Raw genomic sequence first — 22,631 nt, forward strand, 5'->3', positions numbered from 1 at the left:
GTTCTGGTCACCACATTATAGGAAGGATGTGATTGCACTGGAGGGGGTGCAGAGGAGATTCACCAGGATGTTGCCTGGGACGAAACATTTAAGTTATGAAGAGAGGTTGGATAGACTTGGGTTGTTTTCGTTGGAGCAGAGAAGACTGAGGGGCGACCTAATTGAGGTCTACAAGATTATGAGGGGCACGGACAGGGATAGGGAGCAGCTGTTCCCCTTAGTTGAAGGGTCAGTCACAAGGAGGGATAAGTTCAAGGTGAGGGGCAGGAGGTTTAGGAGGGATGTGAGGTAAAACATTTTTACCGAGAGGGTGGTGACGGTCTGGAATGCACTGCCTGGGAGGGTGGTGGAGGCGGGTTGCCTCACATCCTTTAAAAAGTACCTGGATGAGTACTTGGCACGTCATAACATTCAAGGCTATGGGCCAAGTGCTGGTAAGTGGGATTAGGTAGGTAGGTCAGGTGTTTCTCATGTGTCGGTGCAGACTTGATGGGCAGAAGGGCCTCTTCTGCACTGTGAGATTCTCTGTGATTCTGTGATTAATGAAATACTTACGTCCTTCAATTGGGAACTTAAACAGGTCAATCAGAGGCAAAAAGAAATTGTTTTACCATAAATTATAACAACCAAATGATTCCTGCCTGTGGAAAATAAGCTATAAATCAATGCCTGAGATGATTTCCTGCTTTCTTGCAGTAATGCAATAAGGTGTTTACCGTACATTTTACTGACAGACTGCGTGATCTATGGCAAGACTGACCTTCAAATATATCCACCATCCTGAAAAAAGCCAGAGACAGGGAAGATTTTCCACTGCCAGTGCGCCCACATATCCCAACCTGGAAAAAGAATACAACACACATGAAAACATTGATCATTTTTTGTTCATGTCAAAAAGGCTTTACTGCATGGACTATTAACCGGAAATAATATTTTACTCTCACACAGCTGGGATAAAACAAATATGTCACATGAGCTTGGATATGGCAATTTCTTTTATTTAGACATTTAATACAAATTTTAAAACCCTCATGAAACCTCATCCCGCCCGTGGATGAGGTTTCATGTTTTTTCTGAAGGCTGCCTGGGCTCTTTGCCTGCCCGCCAACCTTTAAGGTTGGACGGGCAGCTCAGTTGATTGTTTTAATTGCTTGTTAACTGGCTTTAATAGGCCTTTGACAGTTCAGCACTGCGCGCCCGCTGAACTGAAAATCTAAATGACGCGGGATGACATTGGGACGCCCGGCCGATGTCACCGTGCGTCATTTTACATGTCGGCGAGCAGGGGCAGGGCCTGCTCGCCGAAGGGAGAATTCTGCCCTATGTTTTGGACTGTATCTTTAAATTAAGGTTAAATGAAAGCGGTCATGTGACCTGTTCTGCAGTCTGTCTGACAGTAAGCCTGGATGGTTTAATCGTTAGAGACCAAAGGAAGGCTTAGATTGTTTTACTGAGAAGAAGGCACAAGGTATTTACACTTAAGAGATGAGTTTATGTTGAGTAGGTTCTGAGTCTCCCAAAGTCCCAGAAAGGTGTTGAATGTACCAGTTTGTAAACAGTTGTGCTGTAAATTGTTCATTTACTTCTAAGGTGAAAGAGAATTGGGTTCAAGTAGAGCTAATTAGCATTTCTAACTGAATGCAAGGCTAATTGTTTCATGTTACCATGGGGAAGAGGGCAGAGGAAGTCTTCTTTGAGATCAGGTTACAGTCTTCTCTACGAATCTTTGGATCTCAGATAGGTAGCAGTTCTTTGTAGTCAACAGAGAAGAGAGGCTCTTTTGGCTTTGAGAACTATCACAGCCGGATGCGCGAAGCAGGCAGCCCCTAGTAGAAAAGACGCACCCTAAAGCCATCTAATAATTCCAGGAGATTCATTCTGGCATGGCAATTGGGAAGAAGAATCATTGGAACAGGCTTTACTGCTTGTGGTGGACTTAAAAAACCCTTTAAAAACAGAGGAAGCATCTGGAGACGGTCATTCAAAGTTACTACTCAGTGATGTGGGGGTACAGGAACTCATTGGATGCTAGGAACAACTGTGGACTGTTTGCTATAAGGATTGTAATTCTGTGGAAAGTGCAATGTGTGATAAGTATAAAAGGGGAATATTCCTTTCTGTAATTGGAAAATAATGGATGCATTGTTTATAATCTTTGAAAATTCCCTAGATTCCAGAAAGGTCCCAATGGATTGGAAAAATTAAACACCACTATTCAAGAAAGGATGGAACAGAAAACAGGAAACTATAGGCCAATTAGTCTAACATCTGTCCTTGGGAAAATGCTAGAATACATTATTCAGGAAGTAGTAACAGGACATTTAGAAAATCATAATTCATAAAATCATGTTGACTCTATTTTATTGTCAGGGAAATCATGTTGACAAATTTATTAGAGTTCTTTGAGGGTGTAACAAGTAGCATGGATAAAGGGGAACCAGTAGATGTGGTGTATTTGGATTTTCAGAAGGCATTTGATGAGATGCCACATAAAAGATTATTGCATGCGATAAGAACTCATGGTTTTGGGGTTGGTGTATTGGCAAGGATAGAGGACTGGCTAACTAACAGGAAACAGAGTCAGGATAAATGGGTCATTTTCAAGTTGGCAAACTATAACTAGTGGAACACCGTAGGGATCAGTTGGGACCTCAATTATTTACAATTGGTGTTAATGACTTGGAGGAAGGAACTGACTGTATTGTAACCAAATTTGCTGATGATATAAAGTTAGGTAGGAAAGCAAGTTGTGAGGAGGATACAAAGAGTCCTGAATGGGATACAGATAAGGTAAGTGAGTGGGCAAAAAATTAGCAGATGGAGTGTAATGTGGAAGTATATGAGGTTGTCCACTTTGGCAGGAAGAATAGAAAAGCAGAATATTATTTAAATGGAGAGAGGTTACAGAATGCTGCAGTACAGAGGAATCTGTCCATTTATATGAATCACAAGAAGTTAGCATGAAGGTACAGCAAGTAATTAGGAAGACAAATGGAGTGTTGGCCTTTAATGTAAGGGAGATGGAGTATAAAAGTAGGGAAGTCTTGCCAAAACTGTACAGGACATTGATGAGACCGCACCTGGAATACTGTGTATGGTTCTGGTCTCCTTACTTATGAAGGGATACACTTGTATTGGAAGCAGTTCAGAGAAGGTTCACTAGGCTGATTCCTGGGATAAAGGGGTCATTTTTTGAGAAAAAATTCAACAGACTGGCCCTATACTCATTAGTGTTTAGAAGAGTGAAATGTAACCTTATTGAAACAAATGAGATTCTGAGGGGGCTAGGCAGGGGAGATGCTGAGAGGATGTTTCCTCTCGTAGGGGAATCTAGAACTAGGAGTTACTGTTTAAAAATAAGGGATCTTTAAGACTGAGATGAGGAGGAATTTGTTCTCTCAGAGGGTCGTGAGTCTTTGGAATTCTCTTCCACAGAGAACAACGGAGGCTAGGTCATTGAATATATTCAAGACCGAGTTAGATTTTTGATCAACAAGGGAATTAAGGGTTATGGGGGAGCAGGCCAGAAAGAGGAGTTAAGGCCAAAATTAGATCAACCATGATCATATTGAATGATGGGGCAGGCTTGATAGGCTGAATAGCTGATTCCTGCTCCTATTTCTTATAATCTTACGATTTTTTAATGGCCCAGAATTTGCAGGTCTTGCCCAGTTAGTTAAACCCTTTCCCACTTCCTCCATGTGTAACCGTTTTTGCGCTACAAATTACTGGACGTGTGAGTTGATAATGACTAGGTGAGGGCAATGGGGCATTTGGGACCTTGCAGAATGATGGGGTTAGCAGTGTATCTCTCATAGCCAATAAGCTAAAAGGATTGAGAAAGAAATAGAGGAACAATAGAGGAGGAAGTAATGTGAATTAGAGTCAAATTTGGTGCAGAGAGGGAAATAAAAAGAGGGGAAGAGAGAATTGATTAAGAGGGAGAGAGCGCGAGAGTCAGAAAGAAGAAATGAGAAAAAATATTAAATTTAAAATTTTATGTTTTAATGATCTCGAAGAACAATTGGCTATATGCAAGGGTGGGATGTCACAGTTTAATTTGTTTTCTTTTTTAGCCAGAGAAGTTGAGTTCCATTGCAGGACCATAAACTTCATCATTAAAAAGGTCCTGTTGAATACCGGTCCCACAGTATTCTGTGATGGGTTTAATTAGCATTAATATACAAATATAGCAATTTCTTAAAACTCACAGGGAGGTTGATGGCAGGCTGTCATTTTGGTAAGGCTAACAATGGGGTGGAGCAAATTGTCCAACAACTTCCAACAATTTGCAACTCACCAGGTATCTCTTCCTCATCACAAACTTCTGGATGATTTACACGTTAATAATAGCGAACTCATTAAACATGGTGTTATGTTGCTAGCAACTTCTGCCCAATGTTTATTTTTTTGTCTTGCTAATAACTTGTTAAGCACCAATTAAAGGTCATAATAACACATAAATGGTACATTACAGCATTGGATTTCAGAATAACTTCACTGGCTTTAAAGTGCTTTGCAATGTCCTGAGGCCATGAATGGCACTATATAAATCTCTTTTCTTTCTTTTCACTAAAGAAGTGGAGTCAATGGGGAGAGGGGGGGGTTGATTTTAACCCCCCACAAAGTTGGTTGGTTTGGGCCAGATGGGAAGTAAGAATGTAAAGGAAAGTCTCAAACCTGAACCCAACCCACCTTGAATCTGCCCATTTCCAGATTAATGGAGCAGGGCTCGACTAATCCATTCCCAGGTACTGGGTTGCTTATTTAAATATTTTAATGAAGCTGCACGCCATACATTTTTTTCTCTTTTCCAGTGTTAATGCTTGTCAGCCAGATTTCTAGAGTTCCAGAGTAACCCTGCATCTTATGGGAGGCGATGACTGTTACATGGAACAGGGAAGTGCTTTTCCAGCATTGCTTGTGGCGCAAGAAAGGAGCAGGAGAGTTTCCCTGCAACCACCACCCAGGCAAACTTGTTAATGCTCCCAGTGATCGGACCACGCCCATCCTCCATCACAATCTGATGGCCTCACAATGTCCTTCATGGCATGTGATCTCTTCCTGGCATCCCCCTCCTACTGCATGTACTCCAAAGGTCTCCCCTGCTGCTCCCTTCCTGCTTCACTATAAAAATTAGAACGCATGTAACAAAAACAGTCAACAGAGATCCGTTATAGAGCATAGCACATTTCCTCAAAAGGAACAACTCAGCTGTTTCATTTCTCATAGCAACATGGGTACTTTAGAAATCTCACTTTATTGTACTCGTTGGAGTAGGAGGAGGAGCACAGGGCTGAAGTTCAAAGCTGTAGAAACACCAATAGGATCCATTACTGGCCCAGATGTGTATTAGCAGCAACACAGCAATCTTTATTCATTGAGAAGAAATATATGATAAGGCTATGTCGGAACAAGGAAGGCATAGAAGGAAGAACCTGCATTTAGATGGCATTTATGTCAGATGCTCAGATATCCCAAAGCACTTTACAGCCAATGAACTACATATGAAATGCAGCCACTATAGTAATGGAAGGAATGCAAAAATGTGCACACAGCAAGGTCCCACATACTGTAATGTGATAATGATCAGATTACTTGGTTTTTTTTTTAAAGAGATGTTGGTTGAGATATAAATGTTGGCCAGGACACCAGGAATAAATCCTCTACAAATTCTTCAGGAATTGCATAATAGCACATTCTCTTTTCTATATCCTAATGGGTTAGTTCTCTACCATACTTATTACTTCCATTTGTGTGGTATTTCTTATAGGTTACTGCATAACTACACATTAAGAGAACACAGGTGCTCAGCAAAGCCTGTCTGTAATTTATTCAGATTGACATCATGACTGCCTTTAAGCTAGATTTATTAATGCCCATTGTCTTACCTTTGCGCTTTTTTAATTTTGAAAACTTTCTTTTGATAACTATCCTCTCAGGCTTTTTTGGAATATCAGCCAAATTGAGTTCTTGTTTGATGACCTTCCCTCCTGCTTCACCCTCTGGGTTTTCATAAGAATATATGAAATAGGAGCAGGAGTAGATAGTAACACTCCCTCGAGCTTGCCCCACCATTCAATACAATCAGGCTGATCATTGGCTTCAACTCCACTTTCCCACCTGCTCCCCATGTACTTTGATGCCCTGAGGGCCAAAAATCCGTCTATCACAGCCTTAAATGTATTCAATGATGGCGTGTCCACCACATTCTGCGGTGGAGAATTCCAAAAATTCATAACTCTTTGAGTGAAGAAATTTCTCCTGAGCTCAGTCCTACATATTATTGTTCCCTTATACTGAGACTGTGCCCCCATGTACTAGATTCTCCAGTCAGGGGAAACAACCTCTCAGTATCTACCCTGTCAAGCCCCTTCAGAATCTTGTAGGTTTCAATGAGATCATCTCTCATTCTTCTAAACTCGAGGGAATTATAGACCTAATTTACTCAGCCTCTCATCAGGATGACCCTTTCATCCCAGAAACCAATCTAGCGAATCTTCGCTGCACTGCCTCACACACAAGTATATATTTCATGGCTTGACATTTCACCCAGTAAACACCACTTCATTTTCCCAAATGCTAAAAACTATAACCTGCAGATCTTGATGCATTCGCAACTTCTACACTTTCTTTCATTATGCACACTGGACTGAATTGAACCACTGAAATATTTATTTTGGTTAAGTGGTTGTTTAACTCATCCAGCAGTCTTTTTGCAGGTACATTTTAACTTGACAATTTCTTTTGTAATTTTTCCTTTACCTTAACTGTACTTGAGCTTTAGCTAAATATCATGAAATATGGGTAACAATTTAAGCCGCTTTTTTATTTATTCTATCATGAAATGTCGGCATCATTGGCAAGGCTATTATTTGGTTCCCATCACTAATTGCCCTTGAACTGAGTGACTATTTCAGAGGGCAGTTAAGAGTCAAGCACATTGCTGTAGATCTGGAGACACATGTAGGCCAGACCGTGTAAGGACGGCAGATTTCCTTCCCTGAAGGACATTTGTGAACCAGCTGGGGTTTTACCACAACCTGTGATAGTTTGATGTCCACCATCAATGAGGTTAGCTTTTCAATTCCAGATTTTATCAACTGGATTTAAATTCCACCAGGTGTTGCGAACCTTGGATTACTTGTCCCGTGACATTACCACAACATTATGGTCTCCCCTAATTAATTCACTGTCTGCACAATGTGAGTAACTTTACTCCACAGCGCGTGGAGTGGGTGGGGGGATGGGTGGTGGAGGGGAAATTTTAAAATCAAAAATGTGATATTATGAATTGAATGCAACATTTGCACACATTGTTGCACACACAGTTGCTCCTAATAGGAAAACATTTACAAATATAATTAGTACAGATGTAACCTTGCTATTATCCTTATTATTATTTCTTTCAATCTTCTGAGCTAATTAAGAAGCATATCAAAGGTTTAATGAAGAAAGAGATAATGCTCTATTGGCCCTTCAAAATAGCCAGAAATTAGTTCTGTTTGACTGTGGCTCCAGTGTAGCACAATACACAAATCAATGAAAATGGCAGAACAAGTAAAATATTGTACTTGTAAGATTTGAGAATTAAAACATGCCCTGTAGCATAATAAACATTTGAGAACCAGTGAGATTTAAGCCAAATCTGAGTTTTGAATTTCATATTTCTTAAAATGGGTTTGTTAGCTGTGGGGTTACCTGGTTGATGTAATCAATTCTTTATCACTCTCATTTCTTCATGATAGGGCAACACCTGCCCCCTTGCCAAGATAAGTTTGCAAATTCTCTCCAAATTCTTCAGAGGACCGTTAAAGAACAAGCTTTGCAAAACTCTTTCTAATTACCTTTTGTCCGGGTGTGATGTAGGCTTTGACATGTTTAAGGACGGGTTTGAGAGTTGGGTCATATCGAACACAGAGATCCTGAATTTTTATCTCTCCTTGCTGTGGCCAGTCTTCGGGGACCTGGGATGGATCTGCATAGAATATGAAGATCTAGAATGGATGCATGATCTCAAACAGATATTGTTTATTCAGGCCTTTTTCAAGGTCTTCAGAATTTGCTTTCGTCGACCGCTCCTTATTCTAAATCAACCCACATATAAGCAGCTCAAAACAACGCATCTACTGACATTCTCTCACTTCCTATAGGGGAGTGGACACACACTGGATTCTGGAACTTGACATATGGGGAATCGCAGGTGATAACCAGCACCCACAGACTCAGTGGCATAATTCGTGGATGTTCCAACTCACAGCACTACTCTTAATTGCCTTTAGATCTGGAGAAATTCCAGCAAAAGCCTCTGGTACATCACTTCCCAGGGGAAACTCATGGATTTGGATCAAATGTAGGCTTTACACGCCACTTGATTTTACTCTCTATTGACCTCGTAACATGGGAACAGGAGAAGGCCATTCAGCCCTTCAAGCCTGTACTGCCATTCAATTAGATCATGGTGGTAGTTTTAAATTAACCACACCCTCCCCCCCATTATCATCTAGCATACATGGCAATAGAAAATTTAAATATATTTTAACTGGCACATTGATACACAATACATGTAGCTAAGGGCTAGAATTGGCACATGAGCATTTCTGGCACAGAGTGACAGGCAAAGGGAACAAAGATTGCAGAACACATAGAAATAGAAGTGTAGAGATCAGCACATCCAAATGCCTGATATCTGCACACACCACATAAAGCTCTGGACATGACACGCTCATTTATAAATCCATTTATAAAATTACCTAACAAAAATTTATCAACCTCCCCCCACTCCCCATCCCCTGCCTCAACAGCATTTTGGGGACAGGCTTTCAGATTTCCACTAACCTTGGCAACACCCTGAATGACCCATCTCTAATTTTAAGGTTACACTCCTTTGTTCTGGATTCCCGCAACAAACGGAATATTTTCTCTATATCTACCCTATAAATTCATAAATCATAGAACAATACAGCACAGCAGAAGGTCATTTGACCCATTGAGTCAGCAGTCCAGTAAATCCCACTCCCTGACTCTTTCCTCATATCCCTGCAATCTTTTCTGTTTCATGTATTTATTCAATTCCCGTTGGAAAGCTATTATTGAATCTATATCCACCCACGAGACAATCCTAACTGCTTGTTACATTAAAAAAGGTTTCCCTCATGTCACCTCTGATTCTGTTGCCAATTATCTTAAATCTGTGCTCTCTGGTCATTGACCCTCTAGCCATTGGAAACAGTTTCGCTTTATTTACTGTGTCTAAACTGTTCATGATTTTAATCACCTCTAGCAAATCTGCCCTTAGCCTTCTCTGCTAAAAGGAAAACAACCCCAGCTTCTCCAGTCTATCCACATAACTGTAATTCCTCATCTCTGGAAATATTCCAGTAAATCTCTTCTGCACACTCTCCAAAGCCTTCATGTCCTTCCTAAGGTGTGGTGCCAAGTATTTGGTATAATACTATAGCTGAGGGCAAACTAGTGTATTATATAGGTTTAGCGTAACCTTATGGCATTTGACCTCTATGTGCCAGATTTACCTTTAAAAATGATGGGCATGACCCAAATTCACAAGACCCAACCCTATTTCCAGCTAGAACTATTTTTGCCAGTAGGTGAAGGTGGGGGGGAGGGGAGTGTGCGGATGTGTGATCTGCACAGAAGTGAATCATGAATCTGGTGGTCCATTTAAAATTAGTTGAGAGTTGAAACATACACCATTTTGACTATTGCAAGAGCCTTAACCCACAGTGTGGGAGTCACGAATTAATGGAAGAGATGGAAATGCTCTAAAAGGGTGGATAAGGTCTGTATAACTGATATGACCTGAAGTATTTTAATTTGTCCACTCTTTAAACTTTAAAAAAGAAACAGGCTGCAGCTGTCACTAAGAGTAAAAAGAACACCCTCTGCTGGACTGTCTTGATTGACAGGTGTAGGTTAAGAAAAAAGTAGCATCTGGTTGTGCAGTTTCAATGGAGCACTTGGTTGACATTTACCCAAGGGCTAGCATTACATCATTATGAATGCTTGGCTGAGTTTTAAATGTTACAACTATCTTAGCAGGAGGGTCTGAGTTCAGTTTGATTGACAGCTCAATAGACTATTAAGGGATTAGTTGTTTTTTATGTAGTTACTGAAATAGATACTTGTTTTTTTTATAAGGGATTAACCATTTGAAAGATTTAAATGGCTTTCATGAATAGGAGATTTTTTCACTATAACGTGTGTAGGAGTGAGAATTATATTAGATTGTCCACCCATTCCACCAGCCGCTCTATGTCCTCTTGAAGACTATTTCTATCCTCCTTATGGGTTACTACATGCTCAAAGTTTAAGTCACTTGCAAATTTTGAAAGTCTGCCCTTACCTCCAAATCTAAGTAATGAATGTAATCAAAGACAGTGGTGATCCTAGCACTGAACCTTGAGGAACACCACTAGATGCCTCCCTGGAGTCCAGAACACAACTATTCACAACTCTGTTTTCTATCCTGAGCCAACTTTGTATCCATGCTGCTACTATCACTTTTATCTCACTGATTTCAATTTTGCTAATAAGCCTATCTTCCAGTATTTTATCAAATGCCTAGCGGAAAAGGTTCACTATAATTTTACTCTAAGCCCACTCACTCCCAAAAGAGCTCTGACGGAAGGCCATTGACCTTAAATGTTTACTCCGTTTCTCTCTCCACAGATGCTGCCAGACCTGCTGAGTGTTTTTATTTCATCAACACCTTTTGTAAATATCCATATATAAAATATCAACCGTATTGCCCTCGTCCACCCTTTCTATTACCTCATCAAAACACTCAAGTTCGTCAAACATAATTTGCCCCTAACGAATCCATGTTGGCTCAACTTTATTAGCTCATACTTGTCCAAGTTGCTGTTGATTTTTTCCAGTACTATTGTTCCTAAAAACTTCCCCACCATTGATGTTAAACAGACTGGCCCGTGTTTGCCAGCTTTATCCATTTCACCTTTTTTTGAACAAGGGTGTAATATTTGCAATCTTCCAGTCTTCTAGCACCACCCCTTTATTTTAGGAGAATCGGAAGATTGTGACCTTTAATCTTAAAATTAATCTTAATTGGATCACCTCACCCCTTAATGTTTTGTAGAGGAGTGAATACTAGTCTATCCAACCTGCATTCACAATTTAACCTTTTTAGCTCCACTATCATTCATGTCAATCTGTGGTATACTTGCTCCAAGGCCAATACATCTTTTCTGAGGTGTTATGTCCAGAACTGAATGCAATACTTCCAGATGGGGTCTAACCAGACATCCTTACAGCTATAGTATAAACTCCACCTCTTTACGTTTGTTCTGGATAGAGTTGCAATCCTGTAGCACTTTCTCTCACACTCCCTGGGAATGGGGTTCCTCTCTGGGCATGGGATTGTGGAATTTCCCCCTTATACAGGGGAGGGCTATGCAACATTTCTAATGACCTTACGTGAAAGAGAATAGCTATAAAAATTGTATTCAGACAATGCATCCATTGCTTTATTTGAGAAATGTGCGCATCAGTTGGGAACTGAGCCACACAGGCCAGAAAGGCACCCCATCTGATCCTTGATCTGTGCAGTGGTCAACTTGAACAGGCGTGGGGCAAGAAGAGGCAAGGAAACATCACTGAATTCCCACTGCTCGATACTATCCACAGACTGCCAGAAAGTGCAAGCAAATCAGAAATAGACAAGGGTAGAAATGTGATGCTCTCTTGGTTGAATGATCCCTGGACACTCAACGACTAAACTCACAAATTAAGAATTGCCAATTTAGCGAGGTACAGGAGGTTGACCACTCTAGATACACAAGCCTAAAAGAGGAGAGAAAATCAGAGTGCCAAGAGAATTGTTTTCAGTAGCACATGCATTAAGCACATCAGGTAAAATTGCGCAATGTTTATACACCTGAGAATGTCAACATACAATCAAAGATGGACTTCATAAAAAATAATGTAACAAATGTAGCATTACTGTATACTCTATCTGCTATCTCTTTTCACTTCTAGGCTTACGCTGGGGTATATTGTATTTGTAAATCATACCAATGGTTCCTTCATAATTTTCACTCTCAATGTTCAGGAAACTGTTCACCTTCTTCACAGCTCCCATCTGTACTTCCAAATCAGCGAGATTTCTCACTACCCAGTTAAGGTAATTACAAACCTATACGAAGAAAGAACTTGCATTTAAATAGCACCTTTCAGGACATCCCAAAGTACTTCACACCCAACAACAACAACTTATATTTATATAATACCTTTAACATAATGAAACGTCCCAATGTACTTGACAGGAGTGTTATAAAGCAACATTTAATGACACTGAGTCATGTAAAGAGTTCTTAGGTCAGATGGCCAAAAGCTTGGTCAAAGAGTTAGGTTGTAAGGGGTGTCTTAGGGAGGAAAATAAAGATAGAGGCTGGAATTTTCCATGCCTGGGGCATCGGGCGTGTTTGGCAACGTGAGTGGGCAATGTAGCAAAAAGGCGAAAAATAGGTTTCATGACGTTGTGAAACCAACTTGCAATCATCCGTTCTGCCCGTTAATGGCGAGCCGCATTTCCTGCCGTCATTGTAATACATCTGCACATCGTTATAAGCCCAGCCTGCTAGACACATCCGCCCACACTACATCATACGAGCAGGTTGGCGGGAAAACACACCGACGTGTTTCACAACAGCATACATAAGGTGTGCACTTGGAGGGTTGCACTTCATTCAGGACTTAAAGGTTTGTTTGCCTACCTTGTTTCGGGCAGCATTCACAGTGATCAGCGCCAGGCTTCGTGTACAGAACCACATCACTTTTAGTGGGGCTCATGGGCAGGTAATTACCTACCAGACCAGCCACAAGGTGAGGGGGGAGGGGGGAGCACTTTTCAACAGCTGCAGGGCTAGGGTTTGCTTGGGGAAGGGGGAGAAGTGGCCTCAGGCAAGGAAAGAGGCTGTAGGGCAAAGGCTGTACTGGGGAAGGAGGGTATCCCAGGGTGTGTGTGGTGTGCATGTTAATCTGTGCAAGTGGCCTCAAGATCGTGAGGACTGAGGAGGCAGTCTCCAGAGATGAGGCCAGATGGAGATGTGAGGGTGTGTGTGAGAGAATGAGTGGTGATGTCTCTTGAGCTGGCAGTGAGTGAGATGCCAGTGAATGTGTGATGGGCTTGAGCGTGTGAGTTTAGAGTGATGAGATTGTTGCCATAACCTGGCTGCACAGATGAGATCATTCATCCTCTATCTGCATTGGATGGCCAATCTCTTCTGTGCAGCATTGGCAATGATCACCACTGCCATCACCTACCAAGTCAGAGTGGTAATGCTGCTGCTCCTCCTGTGGCCAGAGCGGGGTAGAGGACATCACAACAGGCCTCACGGTGTCCAAAAGCTACTCGTGGGATGTGTCACTAAACTGGGGGGGTTGCAGTCTTCTTGCCTTTTGGGGCCATATCTCTTTGCAGTAGTCCTGGGCTGGAAGCACTAAGAGGTGTGCATGTGGCTGTACTTTAAATGTGGTGCCCAGCATGATGAAGCCTGACATTGAAATGCCATGTTTCTCGGGAATGCATATCTAATGGGACATACGGTGTGAGGAGTCGCCATTGCGGTAAATCGTAATTTTTCCCGCCCGCAACTACACTTAGTGCATATCTGGGATGATTGCATCCAGACAGGTGAAGTGTAGGAAGGGAATTCCAGAGCTTGGGACCTAGGCAGCTGGAAGTATGGCTACCAATGATGGTACATTTATCATTTGGAATGCACAAATAGCCAGGATTAGAGAATCACAGGTAATTTGGAGGCTTGTGGAAACAGAGGAGATTACAGACATAGGGAGGAGGAAGCCCATGGAGAGATTTAAAACAAGGATGAGAATTTTAAAGTCAAGATGTTGCCTGACCAGGAGCCAATGTAAGTGAGCGACCACAAGAGTGAAAGGAGAACAGGACTTGGTGTGAGTTAAAACACAGGCAGCTCAGTTAATGGAGGATAGGAGACCAGCCAGGAGTGCATGGGAATAGTCGAGTCTTGAGGTAACAAAGGCATGAATGAGAGTTACAGCAGCAGATAAGCTGAGACAGGGACAAAATTAGACATTGTTATGGAGGTGGAAGCAGGCAATCTTGATGACGGCATGAGTCTGAGGTCAGAAACTCATCTCGAGATCAATGAAGTTCAATTAATTTCTTTATTGAAGTGTGATCAATGTCATAATAGGCAAATGCAGATCATCTGCCCTAGTGATGTTGGTTGAAGGATAAATATTGGCTAGAACAATGGGGAGAACTCTCCTGCTCTTCTTTAAACAGCATCATATGATCTTCTACATCCCCCTGAGAGGACAGACAGGACCTCACAAGAACAAAGGAACACAGTAACTTAGGAACAGGAGTATGTGGGGCGGGGCAGGGCAGGGCGGGGTGGGGTGGGGTGGGGTGGGGTTGGGGTAGTGGTAATGTCACTGGACAAGTGATCCAGGCTAATGCTCTGGGGACATGGGTTCAAATCTCACATGGCAGCTGATGGAATTTAAATTCAATTAATAAATCTGGAATTAAAAGCTATTCTCAGTAATGGTGACCAGGAAACCATTGTCAATTGTTGTAAAAACCCATCTGGTTCACTAATGTCCTTTAGGGAAGGAAATCTGCTGTCCTCATCTGGTCTCTGGTCTGGCCTACATATGACTCCAGACCCACAGAAACGTGGTTGATTCTTAAGTAGCATAGTAAGTCACTCAGTTGTATCAAACTGCTACAATGAATGAAACCAGGCAGACCACAGACATCGACCCCTTCACCGTCGCTGGGTCTAAATCCTGGGACTCCCTTATTAACAGCACTGTGGGTGTACCTACAGCACATGGACTGCAGTGGTTCAAGAAAGCAGCTCACCACCTTCCCAAGGGCAATTAGGGGTGGGCAATAAATGCTAGCCCAGCCAGTGACGCCCACATCCCATGAATAAAAATAAAAAGTCATTTAGCCCCTTGAGCCTGTTTCACTATCCACTGAGATCATGGCTGATTTCTGACCAAACTCAATATGTCTGCATTTCCCAAATCCCTTAATAGCTTTGAATAGCAAAAATCTATCCATTTCAGGTTTAAAATTTACAACTGATTTAGCACTAATTACCATTTGTGAAAGAGAATTTTAAACTCCTATCACCCTTCATGGGTAGAAGAGCTTCCTAATTTCACTCATGAAATATCTGGTTCTAATTTTCAGACTATGCGCCCTAGTCCTAGACTTCCCTACCAGTGGAAATAGTTTCTCTCTATCAACCTTACTGGTTCCCCTTAATATTTTGAAAACTTTCATCAAATCACCACTTAACCTTCTAAATTTCAGGAATTTCAACTGTTGTTTGTGTAATCTCTCTTCGTGATTTAACCCTTTGAGTCCAGTTTAATGTTTCATGCAAAATCAGATCAAATAAAAGTCTAAATGTAATGAAGTCCCACATAACTCATGAAAGACCCCCACATGCAGTAAATGTATTTAATAACTTTCTAGCCGCCTCTTCTATATTGCACACTGTTTAGTGGTTTTTAATGAGGCTTCATTGACTTTTGTATTTGCTTTCAATTATGTATTGGACTCTTGAAAACCAAATGAAGACAAATGATAAAAACCTGAAGAATGCCATGTAATTGACAGATACAACCACTGATTTTGCATTTATCACAAACCTAGTTGACACACATAGGAAGTGTTCAGCTTGATCCTGAGTTCTAGCTGGGTCAGAGATGGGGTGCAACGTCAAACGTGATCCCAGTGAACTGAGGACACTGAGTACCAAGGATTTGGTGGATCATTATATTTGGCAAAGACAAACAGGCCTACTTACCGTTAATGCATGGGTAAGACCAAATCCCACAAAACCAGATGGAAGATCATTGGAATATGATATGGAGGCCAGAGCTGCAGTGAGGACAATGAAAGCACCAAGGTAGTCCTGTTTAAATCAATAGGAACAACGTGTCAGTTTACTGTAACGTGAGAAGCTGTCTACAGTTAACTTTCAGAAGATTAAGCTTGACTCTCCTCAGGGTGGTGTGGCACTAAGCCATTAAAATGAGGGGCCCTAGGTTTGCTTTGAGCGCAGTTAGCTGTCCCACTCAGCCCAGCAGTTGGGGATGATGCCACAGTTACATTTACATCCCTGGCTTAGTGGAGCAGTAAAACCAGCATAGACTCCTGTTTCGGACTGCAATACAATGACACTTAATACAATGAATCAATGAATTTAGACAAAATGGGGAGTTTCTGCTGCAAATTAAATATGAAAGATTTATTTCTCCTCTTCTGCTGGAAGAGATAGATGGAAGAAAGGCCTTCACAGTTGCTAAAGAATGTGGCAACATCCACAATGGCCTCCTACAGTCAGGCCTCCTATAGGTTGGCCAAAGGAAGTTATACTGTTTGACTCTGAGGGGCACCTGTCTCACAGCAGACTTCAAGGGAAGAGAAAGGCGATAGAACGAATCCAAAACTCTGAAGTGATGCAGATTAAAAAGGGCATGCATCAGCACTGGAAAATATGCTAAGGCATCAATGCCATCAGGCAGATTGGCAAAGTGTGCATAGCACAACCTGTTGCACCTTGACTATGGCCAAATGCAACATCTGCCAACTTGCTTGCCATAGTTTATATACATTCTCATACTGGAGCAGGTCACACTTTCTAATTATAAGTTAACGCTAGAGTTATTGTTGCATTAACCTCTGTAAGGCTAAGCTTCATAAGCTAGCTCACTTACTTATTCATTCACATGGCTACATTCCAACACACCACAATGATACCATTACCATGTATTTAAAAAAAGTGTCTTGCGCCAATCGTTCTAACATATGCTCCTTTTCTGCTTCAATAGTCTACATGAAGATTAGACCTGCCATGGAAATGCAGCAAGCTAACATCTCACACACCCGCCAATACTGCCCCAGGTTGCAAGCTCCAACATATAAACATCACTCCTCGAGAAAATAACCTGCTTGAGGTGTCTGTTAATCTGTTTGTGAAAATCAGGGAGCATGAGTGAGCAGGAGCATGCTCTTATGACAATGCAGGGCAGGACACACATTGTGCTCCTGACCAGCAGCAGAACCATTAGTGTTGGACCTCAGAGCCTATGTTAAAGTAAGGTGGCTGTTTTTCGCAGGGAAAGGGAGAATTTGCATTTTTATAGCTCCTTTCACAGCCTCACAACCTGTTAGAGCACTTTACAGTCAACTAAATGTATTGACTGCTGCAATGTAAGCAATGCAGCAGCCAATTTGCACACAGCAAGCTCCACAAACAGCAATGAAATAATAACCAGATCATCTGTTTTTGTGAAGTTGGTTGAGGGATACACATTGGCGCGGACACCAGGGGGAAGTCTCCTGCTCCTCTTTGAATAGCGCCGGGGACATTTTAGATCCAACTTCAGGGAGCAGATGCGGCCTCGATTTTACACCTCATCTGAAAGATGGCACCTCTGGCCATGCAGCACTCCTTCAGTACTGGGCTGGAATGTCAGCCCACGTTTTGTGTTCAAGTCTCTGAAGTGAAATAGTAATGCACAACTTTCTGACTCAGAGGCAACTATTCTATCACTGAGCCATGGCAGGCACCTTATTTATTTGAAAGTTTGCTGGATCTAACATTGGATCTGGAGGAAGCCAGTATGTGTATCTGTGCATGACTCAGCTACAGTTCACATGGTTTATGGGACAGCTCCAGGGAGATGTCCATTGACAGTGAAAGAGGCACAGCAGGAGTACCTCAATTGTGCACACTACTGGCATGGAAGCTTGAACTGCCAATTTCTATCTGGCTCTCTGGACTGGCTTCAACTTGCTGGGTATCAGATGGTGTCACCTATTATACATGGCTTCACAAACCTCCCTGATGTTCCCAGGTCTGCTCCCATGGAGATCACAGTACACACTCAGGTAGCGCTCAGCTTGAGCAGCATGCATGGAGTAGGCTCATGAGACCGCTGCATCTCTCACTAATACCATACTCAGTCTGACTATAAGGTACCAGGCACCTCTGCTCATAACCAGTGAGCAGTCAGGACCAGCCAGTCTCCTCAGCAGTGAAGTGGTTACATAATTATCCCAGGACACCACTGTGTATGCAGAAACATCTACGTTGCCGGGGCCAATCCTTCTGACTAGTCTGCCATTCTATTTCAATGGATGTGTCACCCAATGTTTAGGACTCACCATCTACTTAAATAAAAATCATATCAATGCCATTTCACTGCTTTAAGAAGTATTTCTCTCATATCTAATCTACTCATCATTAATTGCAGCTTAATTGCCCCCCAGGGTCACATGGATGTAGCAACCATTATAAATTAATACCTGTCGACCAAATAAAATTGTAGTAGGGAATTATTTGAAGTGCCACAAGTAAGAACTTCTGTTGGGAAGAAATTAATACATGGAGGAAGTGTTTGTGAAGCTGTCTTTATCTGAAATCTTGATAATTCAATAGTAAACTAAAGTAGACACACGTTGAAGCAGTTCATTGTAATCAAAACAGGAATAGCTACACTTGGCACAGCTGGAATATTTTGTTAAAATTCTCCCTCTGTGGCAATGTTGAGTAGCGATGGGCATTGTTGGCATCTGCATTTTCGAAGGTGCAGAATGCTCACACACATTCCACACAATCTCCTGGCAAATTTATACTTGAACTGAATGACATAAAGGAAAAGTACATGTCACAACAGGGTAGGCATTGGCATCGTTTACAGTGTTCTTAAGTGAAGTTGCAGTTTATATTTGCGATAAAAAGAGAAACAGATTTGACAATTTGTAAGTGAGAACAATTTGAACTGTTGCTGGGCAAATGTTCACTGACCTGAGCAGTGACTCGTACACAGACATAAAAGGATGGTTGTGCTAATTTAAGATGCTGCATCATTGACCCACATTTGCTTTCATTTCTTATGGCTTCTCACACCAATTATTTGTTTACTTTCAATTGTGAACACTTAAGAGTATAAATCTTTCCCCTCATACCGTTCTGACCTCCAACCATCTGTTGGCTGCTGACAGGAACAAGTAGGCAATGTTGTTGGCATCTGTGAGTTCAAGCATACGCTGTTTAAACCTGGCTTCATGTCTGCAACAGAACAGATTCCTTTCTTGAATTCACTCTGTGATTGATATGTCCCTAAGCTCCACATACAGACAACATCCACAGTTTCAATAGTTTTGCTTGCTGTGATAATAGAATTTTAAAAAAAGATAAGGTTTTTCTCCAGGCACATTATACTTTTCTCCTATTTTTGAATACAGAAGCTACGTTGTTCAAAAAGATCCTTGCTTTTGACAGAAAGATTAATAAAAAAACAATTTTCCTGGGCTGCCGTCTGTTTGGCACAGGCCCCAGAGGAGTCAATTCTGGCTGGACGTGTTCGTGTTTTGACCTGAAATGTTAATTCTGTTTCTCTCCACAAACGCTGCCTGACCTGCTGTGTTTCTCCAGCATTTCCTGTTTTTATTTCAGATTTCCAGCATCTGCAGTATTTTGTTTTTGTACTCCTGTCTCATCACATGATCTCCCACCTCCAGCCATCAACCCATTTAAAATGCTTTTCTTTTCCATCTCTGATATATTTTTTTAATAAATAAACAGAAGCATTCGAAGAAAATAAATAAAGCACACAATTGCTTTTAATGCCCCTGTGGTTTTTTCCCCCTGTGGGAGGCAGTGGCATAGTGGTAGCGTCGTTAGACTAGTATTCTAGAGACCCAGGGTAACACTCTGGGGACGCAGGTTCAAATCCCATCATGGAAGATGGCGAAATTCGAATTCAATGGAATTAAAAGTTCAATGATGACCTATCTGATTCACTAATGCTGTCCTTACCAGCTCTGGCCTATATGTCACTCTAAACTGACTCAGTTGTTACAATCCGCTAAAAGGAATGGAACTGGAAAGATCACCCAAGGCACCGGCAAACTCAGCCCTGTCGACCCTGCAAAGTCCTTCTTATTAACATAGTCAAACTCACGGAATCATACCTTATAGACACTGTCCTAATGATCGTCCCTGGGTGTGTCCTGTATGTCCAGCAGAGGTGGTGACACAGTGGTATACAGTCAGGTGAGAGTTACCCTGGGAGTCCTCAACATTGACTCCAGACCCCATGAAATCTCATGGCATCAGATCAAACGTGGGCAAGGAAACTTCCTGCTGATTACCACGTACCAGCACACCTCTTCAGCTGTTGAATCAGTGCACCACTTCGAGGAGGAACTGAGGGTGGCAAAGGTGCAGAATGTACTCTGGGTGGAGGACTTCAATGTCCATCAACAGGAGTGGCTCGGTAACACCACTACTGACCAAGCTGGCCGAGTCCTAAAGAACATGGCTGCTAGACTGGGTTTGTGGCAGGTGGTGAGGGAACCAACAAGAAGGAAAACATACTTGACCTCATCCTCACCAACCTGCCTGCCGCAGATTCCTCTGTCCATGACAGTATCGATAGGAATGGCCTTGTGGAGACAAAGTTCCATCTTCACATTGAGAACTACCACCATGCTAAATGGGATAGATTTCAAATAGATCTAGCAATTCAAGACTGGGCAACCATGAGGCACTGTGGGCCATCAGCAGCAGCAGAATTGTACTCGAACACAATCTGTAACCTCATGGCCTGCCATATCCCCCACTCTACCATTACCACCAAGCCAGGGGATTAACCCTGGTTCAATGAAGAATGCAGGAGAGCATGCCAGGAACAGAACCAAGCGCACTAAAAATGAGGTGTCAACCCAGTGAAGCGAAAACAGAGGACTACTTTCATGCCAAACAGCATAAGCAGCAAGTGATAGACAAAGCTGAGTGATCCCACAACCAACGGCTCAGATCTAAGCTCTGCAGGCAGTCCTGCCATGTCCAGTCATGAATGGTAGTGAACAACTAAACAGCTCCACAAAACTAAACAGCTCCACAAAAAACAGCCCCACAAATATCCCCATCCACAATGATGGGGGAGCCCAGCACATCAGTGTAAAAGATAAGGGTGAAGTATCTGCAGCAATCTTCAGCCAGAAGTGCCAAGTGGATGATCCATCTTGGCCTCCTCCAGAGGTCCTCAGCATCACAGATGACAGTCTTCAGCCAATCTGATTCATTCCACGTGATATCAAGAATGGCTGAAGGCACTGGATACTGCAAAGACTATGGGCCATGACGATATTCCATCAATAGTACTGAAGGCTTATGCTCCAGAACTTGCCGTGTCCCTAATCAAGCTGTTCCAGTACAGCTACAACACTGGCATCTACCCGGCCATGTGGAAAATTGCCCAGGTATGTCCTCTACACAAAAAGCAAGACAAATCCAACCTGGGTAATTATCCCCCTCCCCCTGCCCAATCAATCTACTCTCCCCCATCAGTAAGTTAATGGAAGGGGACATCAACAGTGCTGTCAAGTGGCACTTGCTTAGCGATAACCTGCTCACTGACGCTCAGTTTGGGTTCTGCCAGCGCAACTCAGTTCCTGACCTCATTGCAGCCTTGGTTCAAACATGGACAAAAGAGCTGAACTCCTGAGGTGAGGTGACAGTGAATGCCCTTTACACCAAGGCTGAATTTGACCAAGTGTGGCATCAAGGAGCCCTAGCAAAACTGGAGTTACTGGGAATCAAAGGGAAAACTCTCCGTTGGTTGGAGTCATACATGGCGCAAAGGAACATAGTTGTGGGAGGTCAGTCATCTCAGTTCCAGGACATCACTGCTGGAGTTCCTCCGGGTAGTGTCCTCGGCCCAACAGCCTTCAGCCGCTTCATCAATGGCCTTCCTTCCATCATAAGGTCAGAAGTGGGGATGTTCGCTGGTGATTGCACAATGTTCAGCAGCATTTGCAGCTCCTCAGATAATGAAGCAGTCCATGTCCAAATGCATCAAGACCAGGACATATTCCAGGCTTGGGCTGACAAGTGTCAAGTAACATTCACGCCACACAAGTGTCGGACAATGACCATCTCCAACAAGGGAGAATCTAACCATCGCCCCTTGACATTCAAGGGTATTACCATCACTGAATCCACCACTTTTAACATCCTCGGGGCTACCATTGACCAGAAACTGAACTGGACTAACCATATAAATACTGTGGTTACAAGAGCAGGTGAGAGGCTAGGAATCCTGCATCGAGTAACTCACCTCCTGACTCCCCAAAGCCTGACAACCATCTATAAGGCACAAGTCTGGTGTGTAATGGAATACTCTCCACTTGCTTGGATGAGTGCAGCTCCTACAACACTGAAGAAGCTGGACACCATCCAGGACAAAGCAGCCTGCTTGATTGGCACCAAATCCACAAACATTCATTCCCTCCACCACTGACGCATAGTGGCAGCAGTGTATACAATCTGCAAATTGCACTACAGGATCTTTAGACAAGCCTCTTTAGACAGAACCTTCCAAACCCACGACCACTACCATCTAGAAGGGTAAGGGCAGCAGGTAAATGGGAACATCACCACCTGGAATTTCCCTTCCGAGCTACTCACCATCCTGACTTAGAAATATATCGCCGTTCCTTCACTGTCGCTGGGTCAAAATCCTGGAACTCCCCTCCTAGCAGCACTGTGGGTGCACCTGCACCACATGGA

At 42.5% G+C, this 22,631-nt stretch overlaps 1 protein-coding gene across 4 annotated transcripts in view; it reads right to left on the bottom strand.

The window, feature by feature from the left end:
• LOC144687452 (ATP-binding cassette sub-family C member 9-like) overlaps positions 1-22,631 on the bottom strand; it is a 216,029-nt gene that overhangs the window by 25,863 nt on the left and 167,535 nt on the right. For all 4 annotated transcript variants that reach the window (XM_078553609.1, XM_078553607.1, XM_078553610.1 and 1 more), the window contains 5 exons: positions 19,022-19,124; positions 15,852-15,959; positions 12,052-12,172; positions 7,848-7,978; positions 761-839 (listed from right to left, as the gene is read on the bottom strand). In XM_078553609.1, the coding sequence (XP_078409735.1) occupies positions 761-839; positions 7,848-7,978; positions 12,052-12,172; positions 15,852-15,959; positions 19,022-19,124 (542 nt within the window). The remainder of the gene's footprint in view (positions 1-760; positions 840-7,847; positions 7,979-12,051; positions 12,173-15,851; positions 15,960-19,021; positions 19,125-22,631) is intronic.

The sequence above is a fragment of the Cetorhinus maximus genome, chromosome 12, assembly GCF_964194155.1.
Source record: "Cetorhinus maximus chromosome 12, sCetMax3.hap1.1, whole genome shotgun sequence".
Classification (NCBI taxonomy): domain Eukaryota; kingdom Metazoa; phylum Chordata; class Chondrichthyes; order Lamniformes; family Cetorhinidae; genus Cetorhinus; species Cetorhinus maximus.